General features: G+C 43.6%; 1 protein-coding gene across 14 annotated transcripts in view; it reads left to right on the forward strand.

Moving 5' to 3' along the window:
* Positions 1-5954: 5954 nt before the first annotated feature.
* KMT2C (lysine methyltransferase 2C) overlaps positions 5955-22699 on the forward strand; it is a 274626-nt gene continuing 257881 nt past the window's right edge. For 12 of the 14 annotated variants that reach the window (XM_080665933.1, XM_080665938.1, XM_080665932.1 and 9 more), the window contains exon 1: positions 6608-6992. In XM_080665933.1, coding sequence (XP_080522059.1) covers positions 6832-6992 — 161 coding nt within the window. In that variant the 5' untranslated portion in view covers positions 6608-6831. Of the gene's footprint in view, positions 6002-6037; positions 6207-6607; positions 6993-22699 lie in introns of those variants that run through there. The other 2 variants (XM_080665925.1, XM_080665931.1) reach the window with 2 other exon arrangements.

The following is a 22699-nucleotide window of genomic DNA, read 5'->3' on the forward strand; positions in this document are numbered from 1 at the left end:
ACATATACATTGTTTATAAAGATACAGTTTCTTCTTAAAAACTAAACACTCATGTAAAAGATTGTCTTAGATCTTTTTCTTAAGCATGTTTCCCCATTTATTTCACTTATTCCACAGTTATTTATTGAGCTGCTGCTGAATAATATGTATAAAAGGTGATTAAGACAGACAGCTAATCCACAACTCATTACAGGCTGGGGGACCATTGATGAGGTAAAGCTCAGGTGTTACAGAAACATGGCGGGGATGTGAGGGGGACACATAACCATTCCCATTGGAAGAACGGTGGTCTGTTATGGAAGTGAAGTCTAAAGTGTGAACTGAAGGAAAGAAGAAAAAAAAAGAAGTGGGGATTGGGACAAGCTGGTAAAGGGTGTTGCTCACCAAAAGTAGTCCTGAAGGCTGCAGCTCATGGTGAGGAGGAAGGGAAGGGGCTAGAAGGAGGTGACTGGAGGGTGGCAGGGGCTCCAGAGAGCCATGCCAAGGAATTTAGATTTCCACCTGAAGGGTGACGGATGGACTGTGAGTTCCATTTCCATTGGATAAGTGTATCATTTTCTGCTGTGAAGTCCTCATCTGTTTGAGTACACAGCACAGGGGAAAGGGACCATTTGATCGCTGTCTCTGACCCTTAAGGACGGCCAGCGTCATCAAACAGGTCTCAAACTATACACTCTACACTCAATTTTTTAAAAAAAATATATTTTATTGATTTTTTACAGAGAGGAAAGGGAGAGGATAGATAGCTAGAAACATCGATGAGAGAGATACATCTATCAGCTGCCTCCTGCACACCCCCCACTGGGGATGTGCCCGCAACCAAGGTACATGCCCTTGACCGGAATCGAACCCGGGACCCTTCAGTCCGCAGGCCGATGCTCTATCCACTGAGCCAAACCGGTTCCGGCTACACTCAATTTTTTTGACTTATCTTTACATAGATCAAACTAGCCAAGGAACTACTAAATCTTGATTTTACTTTTTACTATGTGGACACAGTCACTGTTAAATTCACTTTGATTTTATTTAACCTTCAGATTGATTGGGTGTAAAATAAATGTAAATACATTTTTAAAAAATATATTTTATTGATTTTTTACAGAGAGGAAGGGAGAGGGATAGAGGGTTAGAAACATCGATGAGAGAGAAACATTAATCAGCTGCCTCCTGCACACCCCCTACTGGGGATGTACCCACAACCAAGGTACATGCCCTTGACTGGAATCGAACCCAGGACCCTTCAATAGTCAGGTCAACACTCTATCCACTGAGCCAAACCGGTCAGGACTAAATACATTTTTTTTTTTTTTTTTGGTGCCAAGAAGAGTTTGAATGCAGTTAACCCATTTCATACAATTGTCTAACACTTTGATCTAAGATGGGTAGGCATCTATGTAGGGTGTTTGGTAGTTATATCCTTACCAGAACCTGAGAATGTGATCTTACTTATAAACAAAATTGTTTGCAGATATAATTAATTAAGACGAGGTTATACTGGAGTTAGGGTGGATCCTGAATCCAATATGACTGGTATCCTTACAAGAACAGAAGACACACACACAGCGAACCCCAGGTGAGGACACAGACACACAAGATGGCCATGTGACGATGGAGGCAGAGATTGGGATGATGCACCTGTGAGCCAAGAATGCCAAGGACTGTGGGCAGCCACCAGAAGCCAGGAGGGAGACATGGAACAGATTCTCCCTCAGAGCCTCCAGAAGAAACCAGCGCTGCCAACACCTTGATTTTGGACTTCTACCTACCAAAACCGGAAGAGAATAAACTTCTGCTGTTAAAAGCTGCCCAGTTTGTGGTGCAGCATCCCTAGGAATGTATATAGTGGTCCTGCATGTCAATAAAGGAGAGGAGCCTAAGAAAGTGTGTGTGTGAGTGTGTGTGTGTGAGAGAGAGAGAGAGAGAGGGAGCGCGCACTTCTAGGAGTTTATGACACTTGCTGGCAGAATGTTTTCTAGGCCACCTCTTGTGAATAGACACACTGTCTGCTGACTTGTTCCATCCCTGCCCTTCCCCTCAAATGCCTATGGTCATGGACACAATGGATATCAATATTTAATCGTTCTATTGGCATGTTTTTCCATGTTTATTTTTCAGTTGCTTGCTCGCCCCTCTTTTGTTTATTTTGTTAAGTCCTGCCTGGCTTAGGGTGTTCACCCCCAGAGGGCAAGATGCTTATCTTTCTAAAATGTGCTCAGAAGGTCTGCTGACTCATGCCCCAGACTCTAATACACATATTATTATTGTTATTTTAAATTTATTTTAGAGAGAGGAAAGGGGAGAGATAGAGAAACATCAATGTGAGAGAAAAAGCGTTGATGGTTGCCTCCCATACATGCCCTGACCAGGGATTGCACTGTAACCTTTTGGTGTATGGGAAGATGTTCCAACTAGGCCACACGGGTCAGGAACACAAATTATTTTTGAAGGTGATTGTTTTGGTTGTGTCTTCTAAGTTTTTCCCTTTAACTTTTCTATCACACTGGTACACGGTCTGCATTACTGAAATAACTTATGCAAAGTAATATGAATTTTAAAAGCTAAAAATGCACCACAGACTAAATATGAGTGAATTTTAAATGATTGAAGTTATTTTTAAAACATTTTTTTCTACTGAGAAATAAAGGAGAAAACAATGATAGCCATTAATGCAGCTTTTTTTTAAAAAATATATTTTATTGATTTTTTTACAGCGAGGAAGGGAGAGGGATAGAGAGTTAGAAACATCGATCAGCTGCCTCCTGCACGCCCCCTACTGGGGATGTGCCCGCAACCAAGGTACATGCCCATGACCGGAATTGAACCTGGGACCCTTGAGTTCGCAGGCTGACGCTCTATCCACTGAGCCAAACCGGTTAGGGCTAATGCAGCTTTTTAAAGTGTAACTTTGATAGTAAAAAGATGAACACAAAATGGTACAATCTAGAATTTTTAAGTGTCAGTGGTCTTTCCCCAACTGTAAAGGTTTGGTCCCTAAAAAACTCTGAGGAATTTAAGACTTTAAGGAAAAACACAAAGAGAGGAACAACAATGATTGGTGAGTCTATAGGAGATCTTACCAATATTTTTACATTCACACCCTGGCTGGTGTGGCTCAGTTGGTTGGAGAGTCATCCCTTGCAAGGAAAGATTGCTGGTTTGATTCCTGGTCAGGGCACATACCTAGGTTTTGGGTTCAGGCTTGATCCCTGGTGGGGGTGTGTACAGGAGGCAATCAATCGATGTTTCTCTCATCAAAGTCTGTCTGTCTCTCTCTAAAAAAAAAAAAAATCATTAAAACATATCCTCTGGGGAGGAGATATATATATTTTACATTCACTAAAATATATTTATTTTAATATATAATAATATAAATTAATTTATAATATAAATTATTCAGACACACTCTGAATAAAGACCATGTCAATGATATTTATAGGCCTTCAAATAGTAAGAATGGGCATTGTACTATGAATTCTTATTCACTGCCACTTGTTTGCTAGACTCTGAGAATCTCATTTGCTTACAGTTCATGAGAGGTTTTTGTTGTTGCAGATAAAAAACCCTTACCTACATTTTAAATATTTAATATATATTTCTGATTATACTACCTGTGCTTTGAAAGATTGTATTATTATAGAGCAATGTAATATAGAAAGTGAAAGTTCCCGTAATCCCACCCTTCCAAGATGACTGCAATTTGGTACATACCTACCATATTGGGGAAAAATGCCTATTTAACGAGTACTGGATAGAGAGTAGACATTCCTTTCTTTATTTTTACTTTTCCACAGATGCCCCTGCCTTTGTAGCTTTATAATTTGGAGGCACCTCAGCTACCTGCCTTCTGGATTTGTGGCCTCAGAGCTGTGTAATTTGGATAATGGAGATAGAAAAACCTTTGTTGAACAATTCTTTCTTGACTACTTCATCTGCATCCTGAGTTATATTTTATTTGTTCTGCCTGTGATAACTTCATGCGGACGAGCCTACTATCCTTTTTAAAACAGATTCCAGAGACTTGTCTGCTCACACTACCCAAAGGAATAGAGATTGAAGGCTGGGCTTACTCATCATCACCATCTTTTATCTTTCCAGAAGCATCACTGCACAAACCTCTACTTTACCCTTCCATTCGTTCCACCCACTTTCTGTCCTTAGTCCTTACTTGTTTCCTTTTATTTATTTACTTTTTTAAGGGTCTTGAAATATACCTTTTAAATATTTAAAAAACATTTTTATTGATTTCAGAGAGGAAGGGAGAGACAGAGAGAAAAATAGAAACATGAGTGATGAGACTCATTGATCAACTGCCTCCTGCACATCCCTCACTGGGGATTGAACCTGTAACCTGGGCATGTGCCCTGACTGGAATTGAACTGTGACCTCCTGGTTCATGGGTCAATGCTCAACCACTGAGCCATGTTGGCTGGGCTATACCTTTTTTAAAATATATTGATTTGAGAGAGAGAAACATTGATTGGTTGTTCCATTTATTTATGCATTCATTGGTAGATTCCAGCTTGTGCCCTGTCTGGGGATGGAACCCACAGCCTTGGCTTAATGGGAGGATGCTCTAACCACTTAACAACCCAACCAGGGCCTAAGTTATTTCCTTTTAAAACGCCTCTCCAGCAGGAGTGACTTGCAGTTTGCACACACTGACACTTAAATTCCCCCAAGTGTTGAAGAAGTGAACTTAATTATCCAGGTACATAATTTTATGCACATTTGGAAATGGCTGTTCTAATTCCAGCATTGAACCCAGATAAACATTTGGATCAATAATCCAATTTTTCAAAGTTTAAAGTGTCAAGTGTAATAATAAACTTTAAATATGCCACTTCATACATTTATCATTTGTCACAGATATGTCGTATTTCTATGCATAATAGACACCTTTAATTTATAGTTTGCATTTACCAAGTGAGCTTCTCCCCAAGCTCAAAATTCCCTTGGCTGTAAATTTAGTCAACTTGGAAAAGCCAGTAGGGAATAAGCCCTGAAGGAATTCAAATGACTATCAGAGTCGTCATTTCAGCCATTTCAAAAAATGATGCTTTTAGTCAGAATAGACTCTGGAAATCAAATTGTGTATTTTGCTCAAATAGGAAACACAATTTAAAGTTTATTCTGGCTATTGGGAGGAAGGGAAGGTGAACAACATAGCTGGAAAAACCAACACAAACTGTGTTGTGAGGATGAAAAGAAATAATAGAAAGTGCCCAGTGTGTCCAGCCTAGAGTATATGCTTATTAAATGAGTGTACCCTAATTCTTTTGCAGATGGTTTGATAGGATATTTCCCCCCAATTCAAATCAATGATGTTTTCAACTACCGTGCTAATCTGGACGGAAATCACATAGTCCAGTTGCCTCCCTGTTCAAACAAGAAACCCAGAATCTCACATTTGTAGCCAGCCTTCCTTCCAGAGACTGCACATTTCGGATCTCTGATTCTAGCCCCATTTTTCTTTTGCCATTATTACTCATGACAAGAGTTAGCTTAGAAGCACTTGATATTTTTTTGTCCGTCCATCACAACACACTGAACATTAAAATCAAGCTGCTGGGTTTGTATGGGCTTATATCTCCCAGCATTTTAGTCCACATGCCACCGTTATTTTTGTGTGCCAGCTATATCAGCCCTTTCTGGATCATTTTATTAATAACAAAACTGTCGGTGGAATAGGGTTATCTCGAAGGTGCAGCGCATCTCTCCTTCGCAGACACGCGTTTCAACAGGAGAACCCCGGACGGGCCGGCGGAGCCTGTCCGGCTCAGGGCGCGCGATGCAGCAGCCTCCTCCTCCCCCTGCGGCCGCCGCACACACCCGGACCCGGACCCGGATCCCGGATTCTCTGCTCCGCAGCTTGGCGCTCTCCCGAGCCGGAGCCGGAGCTGGAGCCCCGGCGTCAGAGGAGGAGGCAGCGGGGGCGGGGGAGGGGCAGTGAGGTCAGCGGCGGCGGCGCGGCCGCGGGCGGCGCATGCGCGGAGCCAGCCCCGTGAGTGGCAGTGGCGGCGCGCGGGGGGCGGTGGGCCTGGCGGGTGGGGGTGGAGGTGGAGGTGGAGGTGGGGGTGGGGGGAGGGGAGAGGGGAGGAAGGGGAACCTCGCGGCGGCCGAGTGTGGGTGAGACGACGGCGAGTGTGAGAGGTCTGTGGTGCCGGGCGCCCGAGCGACACCGGCGCGGCCCTCGCGCGACGGCCACGGTGTGTGGTGCACGCACACCCGCAAACTTCCTCCTCCCCTGCCCGGGAGGCGGGCGCTGAGGGGCCGGCGCTGGCGCGGCCCGGAACCCACAACAACTGGAGCAGCTGTCAAAACTTCGCCGCCGCCACCCGGCCTGACGCGGCCTGCGCGGGGGAGGGGCAGCCGCGGGCGCGACCCCCGCTCGCCCCGCGCGCCGCTCCCTGTTCGCCCGCGTCTCCTCCCCGCGGCGGCGGCCTGGGGGCGGGGCGCGGGCGGAGACCCCGGCCGCCGCCCCTCACCCTCCGCTTCCCCGCCGCGCCCGCACCCGGCCCCCGCCCGCGCCCCGCCCGCCGCCCGCACCTCCCCGCCCGCGGCCCCTCCCTCGCGCCGCCCCGCCCGCCGCCCCCCGCCCGGCCCCTCCGCGCCGAGGTGCGCGCGCCCGCGCCTATGTGTGTGAGTGCGTGTCCTGCTCGCTCCATGCTGCCGCCGCTCCCGGTACCTGCTGCTGCTCCCGGGGCTGCGGGAAATGCGAGAGGCTGAGTCGGGGAGGAGGAACCCGAGCGGCGGCGGCCGCGGCGGCGGCGGCGGCGGGAGGAGCCCCCCAGGAGGAGGACCGGAATCCATGTGTCTTTCCTGGTGACTAGGATGTCGTCGGAGGAGGACAAGGGCGCGGAGCAGCCGCAGCCGCCGCCACAACCCCCCGAGGAGCCTGGAGCCCCGGCCCCGAGCCCCGCAGCCGCAGACAAAAGACCTCGGGGCCGGCCTCGCAAAGATGGCGCTTCCCCTTTCCAGAGAGCCAGAAAGAAGTAAGTTGAGTGTGAGCTTCCAGGCCGGGAGCCAGCCGCGGCGCCGGGCCGGAGCTGTCACCGCGCGCCCGGCCCGCCGCCCCCGCGCCCGCCGCCCCCGCCGCCCCCGCGGGGTGGGGGTGGGGCCGCCGCGCGTCCCCGACCCGGCGCCCTGCCCCGCGCCCCTCGTCGCGCGCGGGCCTCCCGCGGGCGCCCCGCACCTCCCGCCCAGCCGGGCGCCGCCGCCGCACTTTACTTTTTAGTTGTTTCGGGCGCCGTGCTTGCCGGAGCCTCTCGGGCGACCTGTCTCGCGGACGCCGCCTGGTCTCTCCGGTCTTTTAAAAAACAAACACTGCGCACACCTGGCGGAGCCGGGCGAGTTTATTGTCAACTACAAAGCGGCGCCCCGGGACGCCGGCCGAGCTGTCAAACGCCGCGGCCAGGTGGTCCCCCGGCGGGGGGTGGGGGTGGGGGTGGGGGAGCGGCGAGAAAGGACGCGCCGAGTGCCGCTTTTCTTTGTCACCCTTTAACTTTCCTGGCTCCCAAACCTGCGCTTTCCTTCTTTCACGATCTACTAGGAAGTCGTTTGACTTTTCCCTCCCCTCCCCCACCCAGAACCACACTGCCCAGCACCCAAACGCACCACTCCCGTGCGGTCGCTCAGTGGAGGCTGAGCGTGCACGAAGTTTGGGAAACGCAGGCCGACTGTGCCGAGCACGTTTGCTCTCGGGACGCTGATGAAGCGCTGCCGAACTTCCATGGAAGTGATAGGGTCAGGGACAGCCCTTGTTGGCTTCCGTGCGCGCACCAGCACTGTTGACTCCATTGCTCGCGTTGGCTATACGGCAACTTTGCCTGGAAATTAAGACACCCGTTTTGGTGCTAGTGAGTCGCTCAGCCCTTGTGACTCTTGAGGGTGCCATGGAAGGTCTGTGACTGTTCCGAAGTTGTAGAATCGTGTGCGTCGCTTATTCATTTCATTGTACGATGGTCTACCCAACTGTTGGTAGTGGAAGGCTGCACGGGATGGAGGAAAGCTGCGCATTTATGGATACCCTTGTTTTTGTTGTTCCGGCGAATTCATTTAGTAATATTGTTGCGTTTGCTGATACATGGTTAAAATAGTAATATAGTATTAAGTGAGGCAGAGCAGAGCAGGGTTATGGGAAGCTCAGGAAGCTCTCCACTGGAGTGTTTTTCCCCCTCTGCTTTCCTTTGACTATAAAGACGATTTAGGGCCTTCATCTTGCCTCCATATTTTATTGCCAGCTCTTACCGAGCTGTGACAGATCGTCTGGGAAACAAGTACAAGATGTACATATTATTGCATTAGCTTCTTTGTGATACAGAGTTAGGGTTTGGTATGCCATTTGCTTTGTAATGTCTGGTATAAAATCCCATTATTATTCCTGTATTAATTGAAATTTGGAGAAGGAAGGTAGAGTTTTGAATAACTTTAAACTTCTTTGCTACTTTTCGTATCCAAAGCAACACATATCAAACCATATTAGGGTTTTAATTTGATTGTTTTCCATTTCGCTATTTGGAAAAGCACTTCTTGGCTTCTTTCTGAACATTAATTTGGGATTATTATATGTTTCATGTTTGTTTTTAAGTTCTTATTCTAGAAAGAGTACAACTATCTGTTGTCAAGCCCCTCTTCCATACACATGGCAAGTGTGTGCGGCCACACGCACTTCCCCTGAAATGGAAATGAGCTCACTTTTATCGCAACTTCCAGTATACCAGAGGGCTGATTTGGGGTAGTACAACTTCACTATTTTAATTTCTACAGAATATACCCATCTAACAGCATGGAAAATGTTTAGAACAATTCTAACTCTCAAGAGAGTTTTCTCTTTTAGATTTGAAAACGGGTACAGCATTCCTTATAGGAAATTAAGTCTAGTGGTAACTTTGATGGTTCCAAACTTTTTAGTGAATTCTTTAAAATTAGGTACCTTTTGAAGAGGATGGAATCTCCAATTGTCTTAAAGAAAAATATAAATGATAACCAATGAGTGAAATGAAAGCAAAGAGAAGGGTTTCCAGTTGGGTAGTTCTACACAGTATTAGGATATGTACTTGCAGAACAGACCCTGTATTTAATTGGGTATTGAAGACCCTGAAAGTGAAACTGATATGTAGCTAATGTAAATTGGGTTTGTAAATGCTAAAAGTATTTGCAAATTAATTATGTAAGAAATGAAAATTAATATTCTTTGTGAAATGCGCTGGAAATAAAGGTTTTTAAATTGTCAGTGTTATTTAGATAGTCACTAAGTGGGTTGTTTTCTGCAGAATATGGATGCATTATGGCACATTAAAATTTTTATCTTTATTGTTGAAAGTGTTATATATGTCCCCCTTTGACCCCCTTCACTCCTTCTCCCCTCTCCCGGGCATCCTGACAATTTTTAAACAATGGATTTGTGTATTTGTCTTTGGATTAGAAAAAGTACTGATAATTATACTTTCTTTGAGTTTGAATTTTTAATAATTAGGTAAACAAATTAAACATCTTTATAATAACTTTTTGACAGATACTGCCTCAGGCTTATTTAATATTAGACAATTTTAATGTTTTATCAAATTAAAAACACAGGCTATATAGTTACTGGTTTTACATTACTATTACTTTAAAATTATGTTTACTACTTAAAATCAAGAATTTTGAACTGAAGCTATTAACCTTATAATTTGAAAAGTAGGTATATAAGTAGGAATTTCCTGTAGTACAAAAGTCAAGTGGAACAGTGAACTTTACATTTGTATAAAAGTTCTACTTAACAGCCGAAACCGGTTTGGCTCAGTGGATAGAGCGTCAGCCTGCGGACTGAAGGGTCCCAGGTTCGATTCCGGTCAAGGGCACGTACCTTGGTTGCGGGCACATCCCCAGTAGGAGGTGTGCAGGAGGCAGCTGATTGATGTTTCTCTCTCATTGATGTTTCTAACTCTCTATCCTTCTCCCTTCCTCTCTGTAAAATATCAATAAAATATATTAAAAAAAAAAAGTTCTACTTAACAGTAAGGGCTATCTAATTATTTGGTTATTTGGAGTAATTTTTATCAGAGGTACAGGTCTTTCTATTGGTGAAGAAGTTCCTGCCACAGAGTAGACAACATTCTAGAGGTCTGATTACTTTTAATATTAAGGAAACTCTTCTGAAAGTTTTGCTTTTTTTCTTTCTCTTCCCTAGAATATATAAGGGAAGCCAAGAGAATATTCTACCATATTTCTTTGTTGTTAACCTTCACCCGAGGATATTTTTCCATTGATTTGTAGGGACAGTGGGAGAGAGAGGGAAAGACAGAAACATTGATATGAGAGAAACACATCGACTGCTTGCCTCCTGCTTGAGCCCCACCAGGGCCCGGGGCCAGGGAGGAGCCTGCAATCGAGGTATGAGGTACATGCCTTTGACTGAAATCTGAAATTGAACTCGGGACCCTTTGGTCTGCAGGCGACACTCCATCCACTGAGCCAAACTGTCTAGGGCTCTACTATATTTCTTACCAAGTCAACAAAGTTGATATTAGGGATGCGATGGGTCTTGGGGTGGCACAAAAGCAGCAGGTGGTGGGGATAGGCTTTCTGAGGCACTGTTCTTGACCCTCTTTTACATAAACTCTTTTTTTTTTAAACTAATATTTTTATGTCTTTTTTTAAAAAAAAATATATTTTAGCCGAAGCCGGTTTGGCTCAGTGGATAGAGCGTCGGCCTGCGGACTGGAAGGTCCCAGGTTCGGTTCCGGTCAAGGGCATGTACCTTGGTTGCGGGCACATCTTCAGTGGGGGGTGTGCAGGAGGCAGCTGATCGATGTTTCTCTCTCATCGATGTTTCTAACTATCTCTCTCCCTTCCTCTCTGTAAAAAATTAATAAAATACATTTAAAAAAAATAAAATAAAAATAATATATTTTATTGATATTTTACAGAGAGGAAGGGAGAGGGATAGAGAGCTAGAAACATCGATGAGAGAGAAACATCGATCAGCTTCCTCCTGCACACCTCCCACTGGGGATGTGCCCGCAACCAAGGTACATGCCCTTGACCGGAATCGAACCCGGGACCCTTCAGTCTGCAGGCCGACGCTCTATCCACTGAGCCAAACTGGTTTCGGCTACATAAACTCTTTATACCCTGTACCTGCAGTAGGTCAATTACTGTTATTAGAAGGCCACCTTGAAGATTCTTGCTGCAGAAAAATTAGGCACAACTAATGCTGTCATATAAGGGATCAGCAAAATATAGGTGGGCTGCAGGTGATGTGAGGCCCCTCCCCCAACAGGTTTCTCATTTCTGTAGTTGTGAACTTGAAATAGTGATTAAAAAAACTGATGCGCTGGGTCAGTGTGGCTCAGTGGTTGAACGTCAGTGCCAATCTGGTTCAATTCCCTGGTCAGGGAACATGTCTGGGTTTCGGGCTTGATCCCCACTAGGGGCTGTGTAGGAGGCAGCTGGTAGATGAAGTTTCTCTCATTAATGTTTCTATCTCTCTATCTCTTTCCCTTTCTCTTTCTCTAAAAATAAATAAAAACATATTTAAAAAAAGCTCTGTTGCACCATAATATATGCAGTTTCACAAAACAATAGTTTATAGTTGAGAGGTATTGTTATTTATGCTTTTTGAGATAATGCAACTTAGTAGTCTTTATGATAGTAATTCTTTTTATTTTATTTTAAAAAATTAGATAAATGGATATTTTCAGTAATTATTGACCTCTGGAACTTAATGGGCACTGAAATGTTTTAATTTATTTGAAAAAGCTGGTCCAGGAACCGCATGCGTTGTCTAACCTGACCCTGCTCCTGTTTGTCTTATTCATAGAATCTCTAGTCTTTGAGAATATGATGTGAGTTTTTCTAAAATCTTCACCTGAGGATATTTTTCCATTGATTTTTAGAGAGAGTGGAGTAGAGAGGGAAAGACAGAAAAATATCGATGTGAGGGAAACATCCATTGGTTGTCTCCTGCACCCCAACCCCGGCCCTGGCCCTGGGGGAGCCTGCAACCGAGGTACGTGCCCCTGACTAGAATTGAACCCAGTACTCTTCAGTCGGAAGGCTGATGTTCTATCCACTGAGCCAAACCGGCTAGGGCGAGAATACAATGTTTTCAGTCAAATATAGAATTTCTAGTAAGTATATTGGTGGTTATTAATATGTAAACTTGATAAACATGATTCTCATGTAAATATAAAAGTCACATAAGCTTATTTTTCCATTTTGAAAGTAGTGCTTTAATACATTTTCCCATTATATCAGTTAATTCTACCATGCCAGATTTGTAGTCAGTTTGCACAGTGACAAGGCACACTGCTCCACCCTTACCATTCCCCTACCTTTATGCAAATTGCACCTTATTCCTTCCCCAGCCACAATCAGATTTCCTCGTTCCACCTTGTGTTCTTAAGCCACTTACTGTGGTGCCTGAGGGGCTTCCATGGAGCCTCACAGCCCTTCCAAACAGGATGGTCAGTTTTTAGTTTCAGAGAGCCTGGACGCTCACGCTCTGTGTGCTTTCCTGTTGGGGGCATGTTAGATCCCTGACAGGATTTGCTAGAATTTTTAATCTTTGAGATGTTTGGACTAAACATAGCTGATATAGAATAAACTTTCCGGTCACTGTATGTGTGTTCCTTTCTTCATTGTTTTGTCCCATCTTTTCATGTCAATAAATATATTAATTCCTTCTCTCTTAAAAAATTTTCTTTATCATGTTTATGCTAAAGTGGCTATTTTCAGAACTTCTTGGCAGTATAAATTGCAGAAGTTATTGAGTGAAGTAGGGATGATGTCTTTTTTTTTTTTCTTGTGATGGCCTGTATGCACGTAAACATAAGCTTGTTAGTGTAGAGTCCACATTGTAGACCAATCTTGAATTAGTAATTGGAAATGTCATTTTCTCTATTTGCAGAATTTGAAGGACTTCAGAACACAAGAGAAGCAGGAATGACACAGCTTTTTTTGTACTTTCTCTAGAAAAAAACCTGTAAAAGATAGGAAAATTGTTTGACTTTGCTTCTGCTGTTAATTTTTTGTGGGAGCAGTAACTAGGTATGATGCACAAATGCTGAAATTGTTTAAGAAGTTTCATTCATGTTATTCACAGAGCATGTACGTAATATGCTGGGATGTGGACAGTCAGCCTGGAGGAAGGTTCACTGGGCCAAGAGGGGTCTGCAAAGATTTGGAGGAAGCAGTACTTGAATTAGACCTTGAAGGATCAATAGGATTTAGCCTAGTAGAGTGAGAAGAAAGTGAGTGTTGGAGGTGGGTAGCAATGTAATTAAAATTATTGAGGACTGAGGAAAGTGTTAAAGGTGTTTTCTTAGGGTGTGACTAGAACAAGAGGCTTAATATGGGGATTAGGGCCAGGCTGTGATGGTTCTTGCATGCCACGCTAATGAGTTTGTGCTTTATAGTCCTGGAGTTATAAACTGTTTACAAGGACCAGGTAGGTAATTTAAATGAGTTGCTTGTGGCTTGTAAGATCCTGAATGACAGCTGACACTGAGGCCTTTGGGGAAAATGGTGAATGAAAACCTGGAGAGTCTCAGGAACCCATGGGCCTTGCCTACGTGCGACAGTCTTGGCTGGTGGTTGCCATGTGAGACTGGGAGACGTTGCTGCTAGATACTATGGTTTTTATGTGAAATCTCTTGATTTTTAAGTATTTTCAGTTAATTAAGATCCACAGCACTATTTGGGACTACACCTTGTGGGCTAGGTTTAATCTGTGGCCTGTGGGTGTGCTGCAGGTCTTCAATCAATGTTTTATGCCCCAGGTTATTTTATTTTGTAAATTAATGCGTTGAAAGCAGATATTTGCAGTCTTCCTAAGGACAGAATGCTATTAAATTACTTCGTATTCATTACTTTATTGAATGAAGGTATCTAATACTTGGTGATTTGATGATAGCTATTTTAGGAAAACCACCCTGATGTTAGTATGAGGAGAGGACTTACCTGGAGGCAGAGAGAATAGGCTCTTGCAGTAGTCACAGTATGAGGTAATCAGGGCAGAGGGTACCAGGGGTCCTCAAACTTTTTAAACGGGGGGCCAGTTCACTGTCCCTCAGACCGTTGGAGGGCTGGACTATAGTTTAAAAAAAAAAACTATGAACAAATTCCTATGCACACTGCAGGCCCAGGACGAGTCGGCTGCTAAGTAGGACAGGCAGCGGCACCCGGTGGGCCGGATAAATGTCCTCGGCGGGCCGCATGTGGCCCGTGGGCCGCAGTTTGAGGACGCCTGGAGACTGTTGGTAGTGGGTTGGAAAGGGAGAAGGATTTCAATCAATGCAGAGGAGGAATTTCAAAGTACCTGACATAGAGGTCTGGGATGTAGAGTTGGAGTTTAGGAGCTAGATTAGGATAGGCGATTAAAGATGTCATTTATCTGAAATCTGAGAATATGGAGAGTAGAAAATAGTAAAAGGATTGAAATATTTACCCTTGGGAGATGGGGGGAAAAGGGACCCAGAAAGTCCGTAAAAATGAGAAAGGAAATCAGAATATATTCCCAGTATAAATGGGCAAGTATGCACATATGCACAAAGATGCTCATGACAGCAGAGAAAAGTAGAAAAACAGTAGAGAAGAATTGGCAACAACAGAATACCCATCAGTGGACAGCCATGTGGTTTTTGTCAGGACAGAGGGGTTGAGTAGACCTGTGGGTACCCAAGTCTATAATAACATTTGTTGATTTGAGGAAACAATTTCCAAGAGTTGCAAAGCAGTAAGTTTAGAACTATTTTCTTTTTTGTAAAAAGCCCAAACTATATATTTTGTGCATAGAAAATGATTTGGAAGGATACATAATAAACATGAGTACTTCTGGGGAGTATATACTTTTGATGCAATTTAAAAAAATACTTTTATTCAAGTATAAGTACAATCTTAGTGGTTATATTAGTTTCAGATATACAACATAGTGATTCAACATTTTTATATCTTACACTGTGAATTCTTTTTCTTCTTTTTTTTTTATCCTCACACGAGGATATTTTTCCACTGATTTTTAGAAAGTGAAAGAGAGAGAAATATCAGCGTGAGAGAAACACATGGATTGGTTGCCTCCCGCATGAGTCCTGACCAGGGCCCTGGCCAGGGAGGAGCCTGCAACCAAGGTATGTGCCCTTGACCCGAATCAAACCCCGGTCTCTTCAGTCTGCAGGCTGACACTCTATCCACTGAGCCAAAGCAGCTAAGGCTCAATGTAATTTTTAAGCAGCCAGTACAGCTCGCCCAGCATGGCTCAGTGGTGGAGCATTGACCTATGAACCAGGATGTCAGGGTTCAATTCCCGGTCAAGACACATGCCTGGGTTGTGGGCTTGATCCCCAGTAGGGGTCTCGCAGGAGGTAACCAATCAATGATTCTCTTGCATCATTGATGTTTCTATCTCTCTCTCCCCCTCCTTCTCCCTTCCTTCCTGAAATCAATACAAATATAATTAGAAAAAATTAGCCAATGTAGTTGACTTTTGAACAATGTGGGGGTTGGGCACTGACCCCCTGCACAGTAAAAAAAAATCTATGTAACTAAAAAAAAATTCTCTTCATTGAGAGAGGGAGAGGGAGAGAGAGAGAGAGAGAGAGAGAGAGAGAGAGAAAGAGAAAGAAACATCAGTGTGTTCCACTTATTTATGCACGCATTTGCACTCATTGGTTGATTCTTATATGTGCCCTGACTAGGGATCGAACCCGCAACATTGGTGTATCAGGATAATTCTCTAACCAACTGAGCTACCCGGCAGAGCTATAAATATACACTGTGTTCTTACAATAAAGTAAACTAGAGAAAAATCTTATTAAGAAAATCATAAGGGAGAGCAAATACATTTACAGTATTTATTGAAAAAAAAATCAGTATAAGTGGACTCGTGCAGTTCAAACCCATGTTGTTCAAGGGTCAACTGTAATTTAAAACTGTAGTCTTGTTTTACAAACGAGAAAACCAGGTTCTGGGGACACCACTGATTCTTGAGCCAAGATGTTCTGAATTCAAATCCTGGATCCATCACTTACTAACTGTGTTTGACTTTGGGAAGTTACTTGACTCTTTTGTACCTTTGTTACCTCATCTGCAAAGTGGGCATACGAGTACACCCAATTTTGAATGGTTGTGAATTTATATATGTGTAGAATTCAGAACAGTGTCTGGCACAAACTAAGTGCTATTAAGAGTGCTTTTATTTATTTTTTTTAGGGGAAGGTTTTTTTTATTTAATCTTTATTGTTCCGATTATTACAATTGTTCCTCTTTTTTCCCCCCATAGCTCCCCTCCACCCGGTTCCCACCCCACCCTCTGCCCTTACTTCCCCCCCCACTGTCCTCATCCATAGGTCTACGATTTTTGTCCAGTCTCTTCCCGAACCCCCCACAACCCTTTCCCCCTGAGAATTGTCAGGCCACTCCCTTTCTATGCCCCTGATTCTATTATATTCACCAGTTTATTCTGTTCATCAGATTTTTAATTCACTTGATTTTTAGATTCACTTGTTGATAGATATGTATTTGTTGTTCATAATTTTTATCTTTACCTTTTTCTTCTTCTTCCTCTTCTTAAAGAATACCTTTCAGCATTTCATATAATACTGGTTTGGTGTTGATGAACTCCTTTAGCTTTTTCTTATCTGTGAAGATCTTTATCTGACCTTCAATTCTGAATGATAGCTTTGCTGGGTAGAGTAATCTTGGTTGTAGGTTCTTGCTATTCATCACTTTGAATATTTCTTGCCACTCCCTTCTGTGCTGCATAGTTTCTGTTGAGAAATCAGCTGACAGTCGTATGGGTGCTCCCTTGTAGGTAATTAACTGTTTTTCTCTTGCTGCTTTTAATATTCTCTCTTTGCCCTGGCTGGTTTGGCTCAGTGGATAGAGTGTTGGTCTGTGGACTGAGGGGTCCTGGGTTCGGTTCCGGTTGGGGGCGTGTACCTTGGTTGCGGGCATTGATGTTTCTCTCATCGATATTTCTAGTTCTCTGTCCCTTTCCCTTCCTCTCTGTAAAAAACCAATAAAATATTAAAAAAAAATTCTCTCTTTGTCTTTTGCTCTTGGCATTTTAATTATGATGTGTCATGGTGTGGTCCTCTTTGGATTCCTTTTGTTTGGGGTTCTGTGTGATTCTTGGACTTGTAATTCTAGTTCTTTCACCAGGTGGGGAAAGTGTTCGGTCATTATTTCTTCAAATAGGTTTTCAGTATCTTGCTCTCTGTCTTCTTCTGGCACCCCATAATTCTGATGTTGGTACGCTTGAAGTTGTCCCAGAGGCTTCTTACACTATCTTCAAATTTTTGGATTATTTTTTCTTTTTGCTTTTCCAGGTGAGTGTTTTTTGCTTCTTTGTATTTCAAATCTTTGACTTGATTCTTGCATTCCTCTAGTCTGTTGTTAGGTCTCTGTATAATATTTTTTATTTCAGTCAGTGTATGTTTAATTTCTAGTTGGGCCTTTTTCATATCCTCAAGGGTCTTGTTAAATTTATCGGCCTTTTCTAGGAAATTCTTGAAAAACCTTATAACCGTGGTTTTGAACTCTATATCCAGTCATTTGTTTTCCTCCTTTTCTTTCATTTGTGATCTGTTTCTTTGCCTTCGCATTTTGGCTGCTTTCCTGAGTTGGTAGAGTAGCATTGTGTGCTAGGTGTCCTATATGGCCCAGTGGCTCAGCCTCCCCAGTTAACCTGAGGTGGACACTCTTGGTGCACCCCTTTGTGGACTGTGTGTACAGCCTTGTTGTAGTTAAGTCTTTTTTTTTTTTTAATATATATTGTATTGATTTTTTTACAGAGAGGAAGGGAGAGGGAGAGAGAATTTAGAATCATCAGTGAGAGAGAAACATTAATCAGCTGCCTCCTGCACACCCCCTACTGGGGATGTGCCCGCAACAAGGTACATGCCCTTGACCAGAATCTAACCTGGGACCCTTCACTCCGCAGACCAACGCTCTATCCACTGAGCCAAACCGGTTAGGGCTGTAGTTAAGTCTTGATTGTTGTTGGTATCACTGGGAGGAATAGACCTCCAGGCCAATTGGCTGTGAGGATCAGCTGTGTCTACGCTGGAAGAACTTCTGTGCTGGAGACACCCTTATGGGACAAGAGTTGCAAAATTGCAAAAAACCTCTGCTCAGCTTGGATGGGGCGGAGTCTCAGGGCTGAGCAGCCAGCCTTGGCTTCCTGTCAGCCCTGCCCTATGAGGCCCCTGGGTCTCAGTGTCCCTTGGTAATCGCTGTAAGCACCTCTGAGAGAAAGCCACCCTCGAGTTCTGCCTGCTGCCAGACAGTCCAGTTTCTCCCCGAATGAGTCTGGGTTCCCAGAGTCTCGCCCGGAACTGGAGTTCAGCTCAGTCAGGAGCTTCCGTCTCCCTCCCACTTTAGAAAGCCAGCCGCGCACTCAGCCACCTGTGCACTCAGCAGTCAGTCCTCTCTGCGCATGTGTGCCTCCGGACCTCTGCCTCCGCAGCTCCCCTGAGTCTCAGTTGCTTTCTCTTCTCCTGACAGTCCAGTTTCTCCCCGAATGAGTTTGAGTTCCCTGAAACTCGCCTGGAACTGGAGTTCAGCGCAGTCGGGAGCTTCCGTCTCCCTCCCGCTTTAGAAAGCCAGCCGCACACTCAGCTGCCTGTGCACTCAGCCGCCCGTCCTCTCTGCGTGCGTGTGCCTCCGGATCTCTGCCTCCGCAGCTCCCCTGAGTCTCAGTGTGCTTTCTCTTTTCCTGACAGTCCAGTTTCTCCTCGAATGAGTGTGGGTTCCCAGAAACTCGCCCGGAACTGGAGTTCAGCGCAGTCGGGAGCTTTCATCTCCCTCCCGCTTTAGAAAACCAGCCGCGCACTCAGCTGCCCGTGCACTCAGCCGCCTGTCCTCTCCGTGTGCTCGTGCGTCTCCGTACGTCAGCCTTTTGCAGCTCCTCTGATTCTCAATGAGCTTTCCTCTTTCCTTCTGGTTGTAGAATTTCCACTCAGCCAGCTTTCCTGTGGTTCTGGATGGTGTCCGTTTTGTCTTTTAGTTGTAGTTTTGATATTGTGTGAGGCATCAGTTTAGGTGTTTATGCCGCCATCTTGGTTTCTCCTTCCTCTAAGAGTGCTTTTATAAGAATTTGTTATTGTTTTTGCCACTGTCATCAATTATCAATCAAGTGTTTGCCTGGAATCATAGGATCTGTTAGTGACAGACATGTGATAAGATACCAAACTCTAGCCGAAACCGGTTTGGCTCAGTTGATAGAGCGTCGGCCTGCGGACTGAAGGGTCCCGGGTTCGATTCCGGTCAAGGGCATATACCTTGGTTGCGGGCACATCCCCAGTGGGAGGTGTGCAGGAGGCAGCTGATCGATGTTTCTCTCTCATCGATGTTTCTAGCTCTCTATCCTGCTCCCTTCCTCTCTGTAAAATATCAATAAAATATAAAAAAAAAAAAAGAAAAAAAAAAGATACCAAACTCTAAAAATGCCATGACATAAAATAAGGTAGTAGTTATTGGGGTTCATGAGTAAATAAAGATTTCCTTTCTGTACAGTTGTCCTTAATAAAGAGAAAAAGAAGATAAAAAACCTAGGTCAGCCTAACTGGTTTGGCTCAGTGGATAGAGCATCGGCCTGCAGACTGAAGGTTCCTAGGTTCGATTCTAGTCAAGGGCATGTACCTTGGTTGCGGGCACATCCCCAGTAGTGGGTGTACAGGAGGCAGCTGACTGATGATTCTCTCTCATTGATGTTTCTAACTCTCTATGCCTCTCCCTTCCTTTCTGTAAAAAATCATTAAAATATATTTAAAAAAACAAAACAAAACCTATGTTAGCAGAAATTTCTATAGAATATTTCATATTATGAGTAACACATGAAAAGCAACCACAGCAATTCTATAGAAGCTATATGTATGGTAATGTTATTACAGAATCATTTCAAAAATTTTCATTACCCAGACTTATTAATGCTTTCATAGTGATCTTTGATTAGGTCTCTCTAAATGAGACTTACAATAAAGTGTTTTATTTTTTATTTTTCAAAGAATATATTTTTTATTGATTTCAGAGAGGGAGAGAGAGATAGAAACATCAATGATGAGAGAATCATTGATTGGCTGCCTCCTGCACGCTCCCCATTGGGGATTGAGCCTGCAACCTGGGCATATCCCCTGACCAGGAATTGAACCTCGACCTCCTGGTTTTAAAGGTTGATGCTCAACCACTGAGCCATGCCAGCTGGGCTGTAAAGTGTTTTTAAAGTGATTTTTTAAAAGTCTTTTATGCTTGGGTCACTTTTAATCCATTTATGCAATCCATTTACATCAGAAGCAACATAATTGATGGTCATAGTGAAGTCTGTGTGTTTTGTTCTTAATTCCATTTTAAGTGAAGCCTAGCAAAAACTTCCTAATTTCCTGATCTTTGGGATCCTGATGACATCATGTACCATGTGTTTGGAGTAAGCACCTAGCTGCATATAAAGTAACAATGCACTTAAAGAGTTATAGAATTTAAAGACTAGATGAGAATTCTGAGAACATTTAGTCTATCCCCTCATTTTATAGGTAGCTGAGCCCTAGAGAGATTACAGCATGCCAAAAGTCATACATAAGGTGTTAACCTATAGGTAAATAAAGGGGAGGAGGTAGTTTGCCCTTGGTGACTCCCAGTGAGCGAAGCCTGCTGGACTCATGCTATTGAATCCAGTATCTTGACTAGCTCTGTGACTCACTTTACCCAATAGAATGCGGCAGAAATGACACTGTGCTAAGTTTGGGGCCTACATTTTAAGAAGGCTGGAACTTCCACTTTTGCAAGCTTGGAGCCCTGAGTCGTCATGCAAGAAACTAGATCATACTCTGCTGAGGAATCCATGTGGAGTAAGGAAACAGAGAGGCCCAGCTATCCCCATGTCCTGGCTGAGTTCTGCCCAAAGTCAGGTGACTACCAGTAAGATCAGCTGAGGAGCCAGCCAGCGAGCCTTGCCCAGATTACAAAATTATGAATAAATAAAATTGTGTTGTTTACATCTGTTAGTTTTTATGGTGGCTTGTTATATAGCTATATAGATTGAAAGCAGATGATTTTGGGAATTAAGGGACTCTGAGAACAAAAATATATTTGAGATGTGTATGATAAAAATCATCATTTTCAGCTTCTTTTACTGAGATAGTTCAATGATGCTGTCCTCTACCCTCTGCTCCTCATTTCACTAAAGGCATTTTGAAATAGAGATGGATTTTTATTATTGGGGAATTTAAGTGGTATTTAAAAATGTAGCTGTCACAGTGGATTGGACTATAATTAGATAATATGTAATGGAAAGATAAAAGAACTATGAATATCAACCTTCAAAAAAGTATGATACTATTTTTTTGACTGATACAGAGGTCTCATATATTTGGAGTATAACAGACTCTGTGTCAGAATACCTGGTTCTATTTCTGGACCTGGGTTAGATTGATTTTTACATGATAGAAAAACCTCAAAATAATAGTGACTTGAATAGGAGTATTTATTTCTCTCATATCACAGTCTGGAGGGTAAGCCCTAGGACTTGTTTGGGGACTTGGTGCTGCAAAGGTGTCAGGGACTTGGCTCATTTTATCTCACTGCTCAGATATTTCTAGGATATGGCCTTTGTTGTCAGATTCCATGATGGCTACTAGAGCCCTGGTCATTGCATCCACATCCCATTAAAAAAAAGAAAAAGAAGTCCAACGGCCAAGACAATCCCTTTCTTTAAAACACTCTCTAAGAAATACCATAGGCTTCAGCTTGTGTGTTATTGGCTGGAATGTAGCCTTATAACCATATGTAGCTGCAAAGGAGGCTGGGGATGTAGTCCTTAGCCTCGGCCATTGCTGCCTAGAATAGATTTAGAGTGTTATTACCAAGGGTGGGAGTGGACATTGCAGAAGTATCCAACAGTCTTTACCATGTGGAGTAAGGAAACAGAGCAACAGGTTTATCTCCATAGGCCTAGTAAGATAGATGATACTGAACACTGGAGATGCAGATAGATTTTATATTGAGGGCCAGTCCCAATTCAGTGATAGTGACTGCTTGCAAGCTCTGTTGAACCCGAGTTCCTAATTTTTTGGCCCCAGCAGGGTAAGGAAGTAGTAGAAGTATTTGTTTTTGGATAAATATGGGGTTATAACATGCTGTCATTTTCATATTACCCCATGTACACCATAGCCTTTTATTATGTACAGTTATTTCTAAAAATATTTTTATTCAGAATTTTTTATTATTTTGCTAACCTTTGGACTTTTTTTTCTTTAAAAAAAATGTCCTAAAATGTATTCCATATTTTAAAAGTTTGCTAATAAGCCTGAGTCCCAACTTTGTGCAGAACATTCTCCAAACTGGAGATGATGATGATGATGTAGAGAAATACTGAACTCCTTTTATGTGTATGTCAGAATGTCTAGAATATACTGTGGAAACAAGGAGCTTCAGTTCTTAGTGGCTTCAGTCAATAGGGGTGTATTTCTTATTCATGCTACACTTTTATGATGGGCTGGTTTAGGAGCTGTACAACATCTACACCTGTCCTTCCATACTTGTCAAGGGAGGAAGAAGACAGCAGGGTAGACAGTGCTATAGCTTCTAACGGCCCTACAGATGTGGCGGTGTCACTCCTGTGTATGTATCACTGGCCCAAGAAGACCAGTGGGAGCACCTAACGAAGGAGGCAGGGAAGTGAAATCCTGTTGTATCTGTGGAGGGAGAACTGGAACTATTTGAT

Source organism: Plecotus auritus (assembly GCF_963455305.1).
Source record: "Plecotus auritus genome assembly, chromosome: 4".
Lineage (NCBI taxonomy): Eukaryota > Metazoa > Chordata > Mammalia > Chiroptera > Vespertilionidae > Plecotus > Plecotus auritus.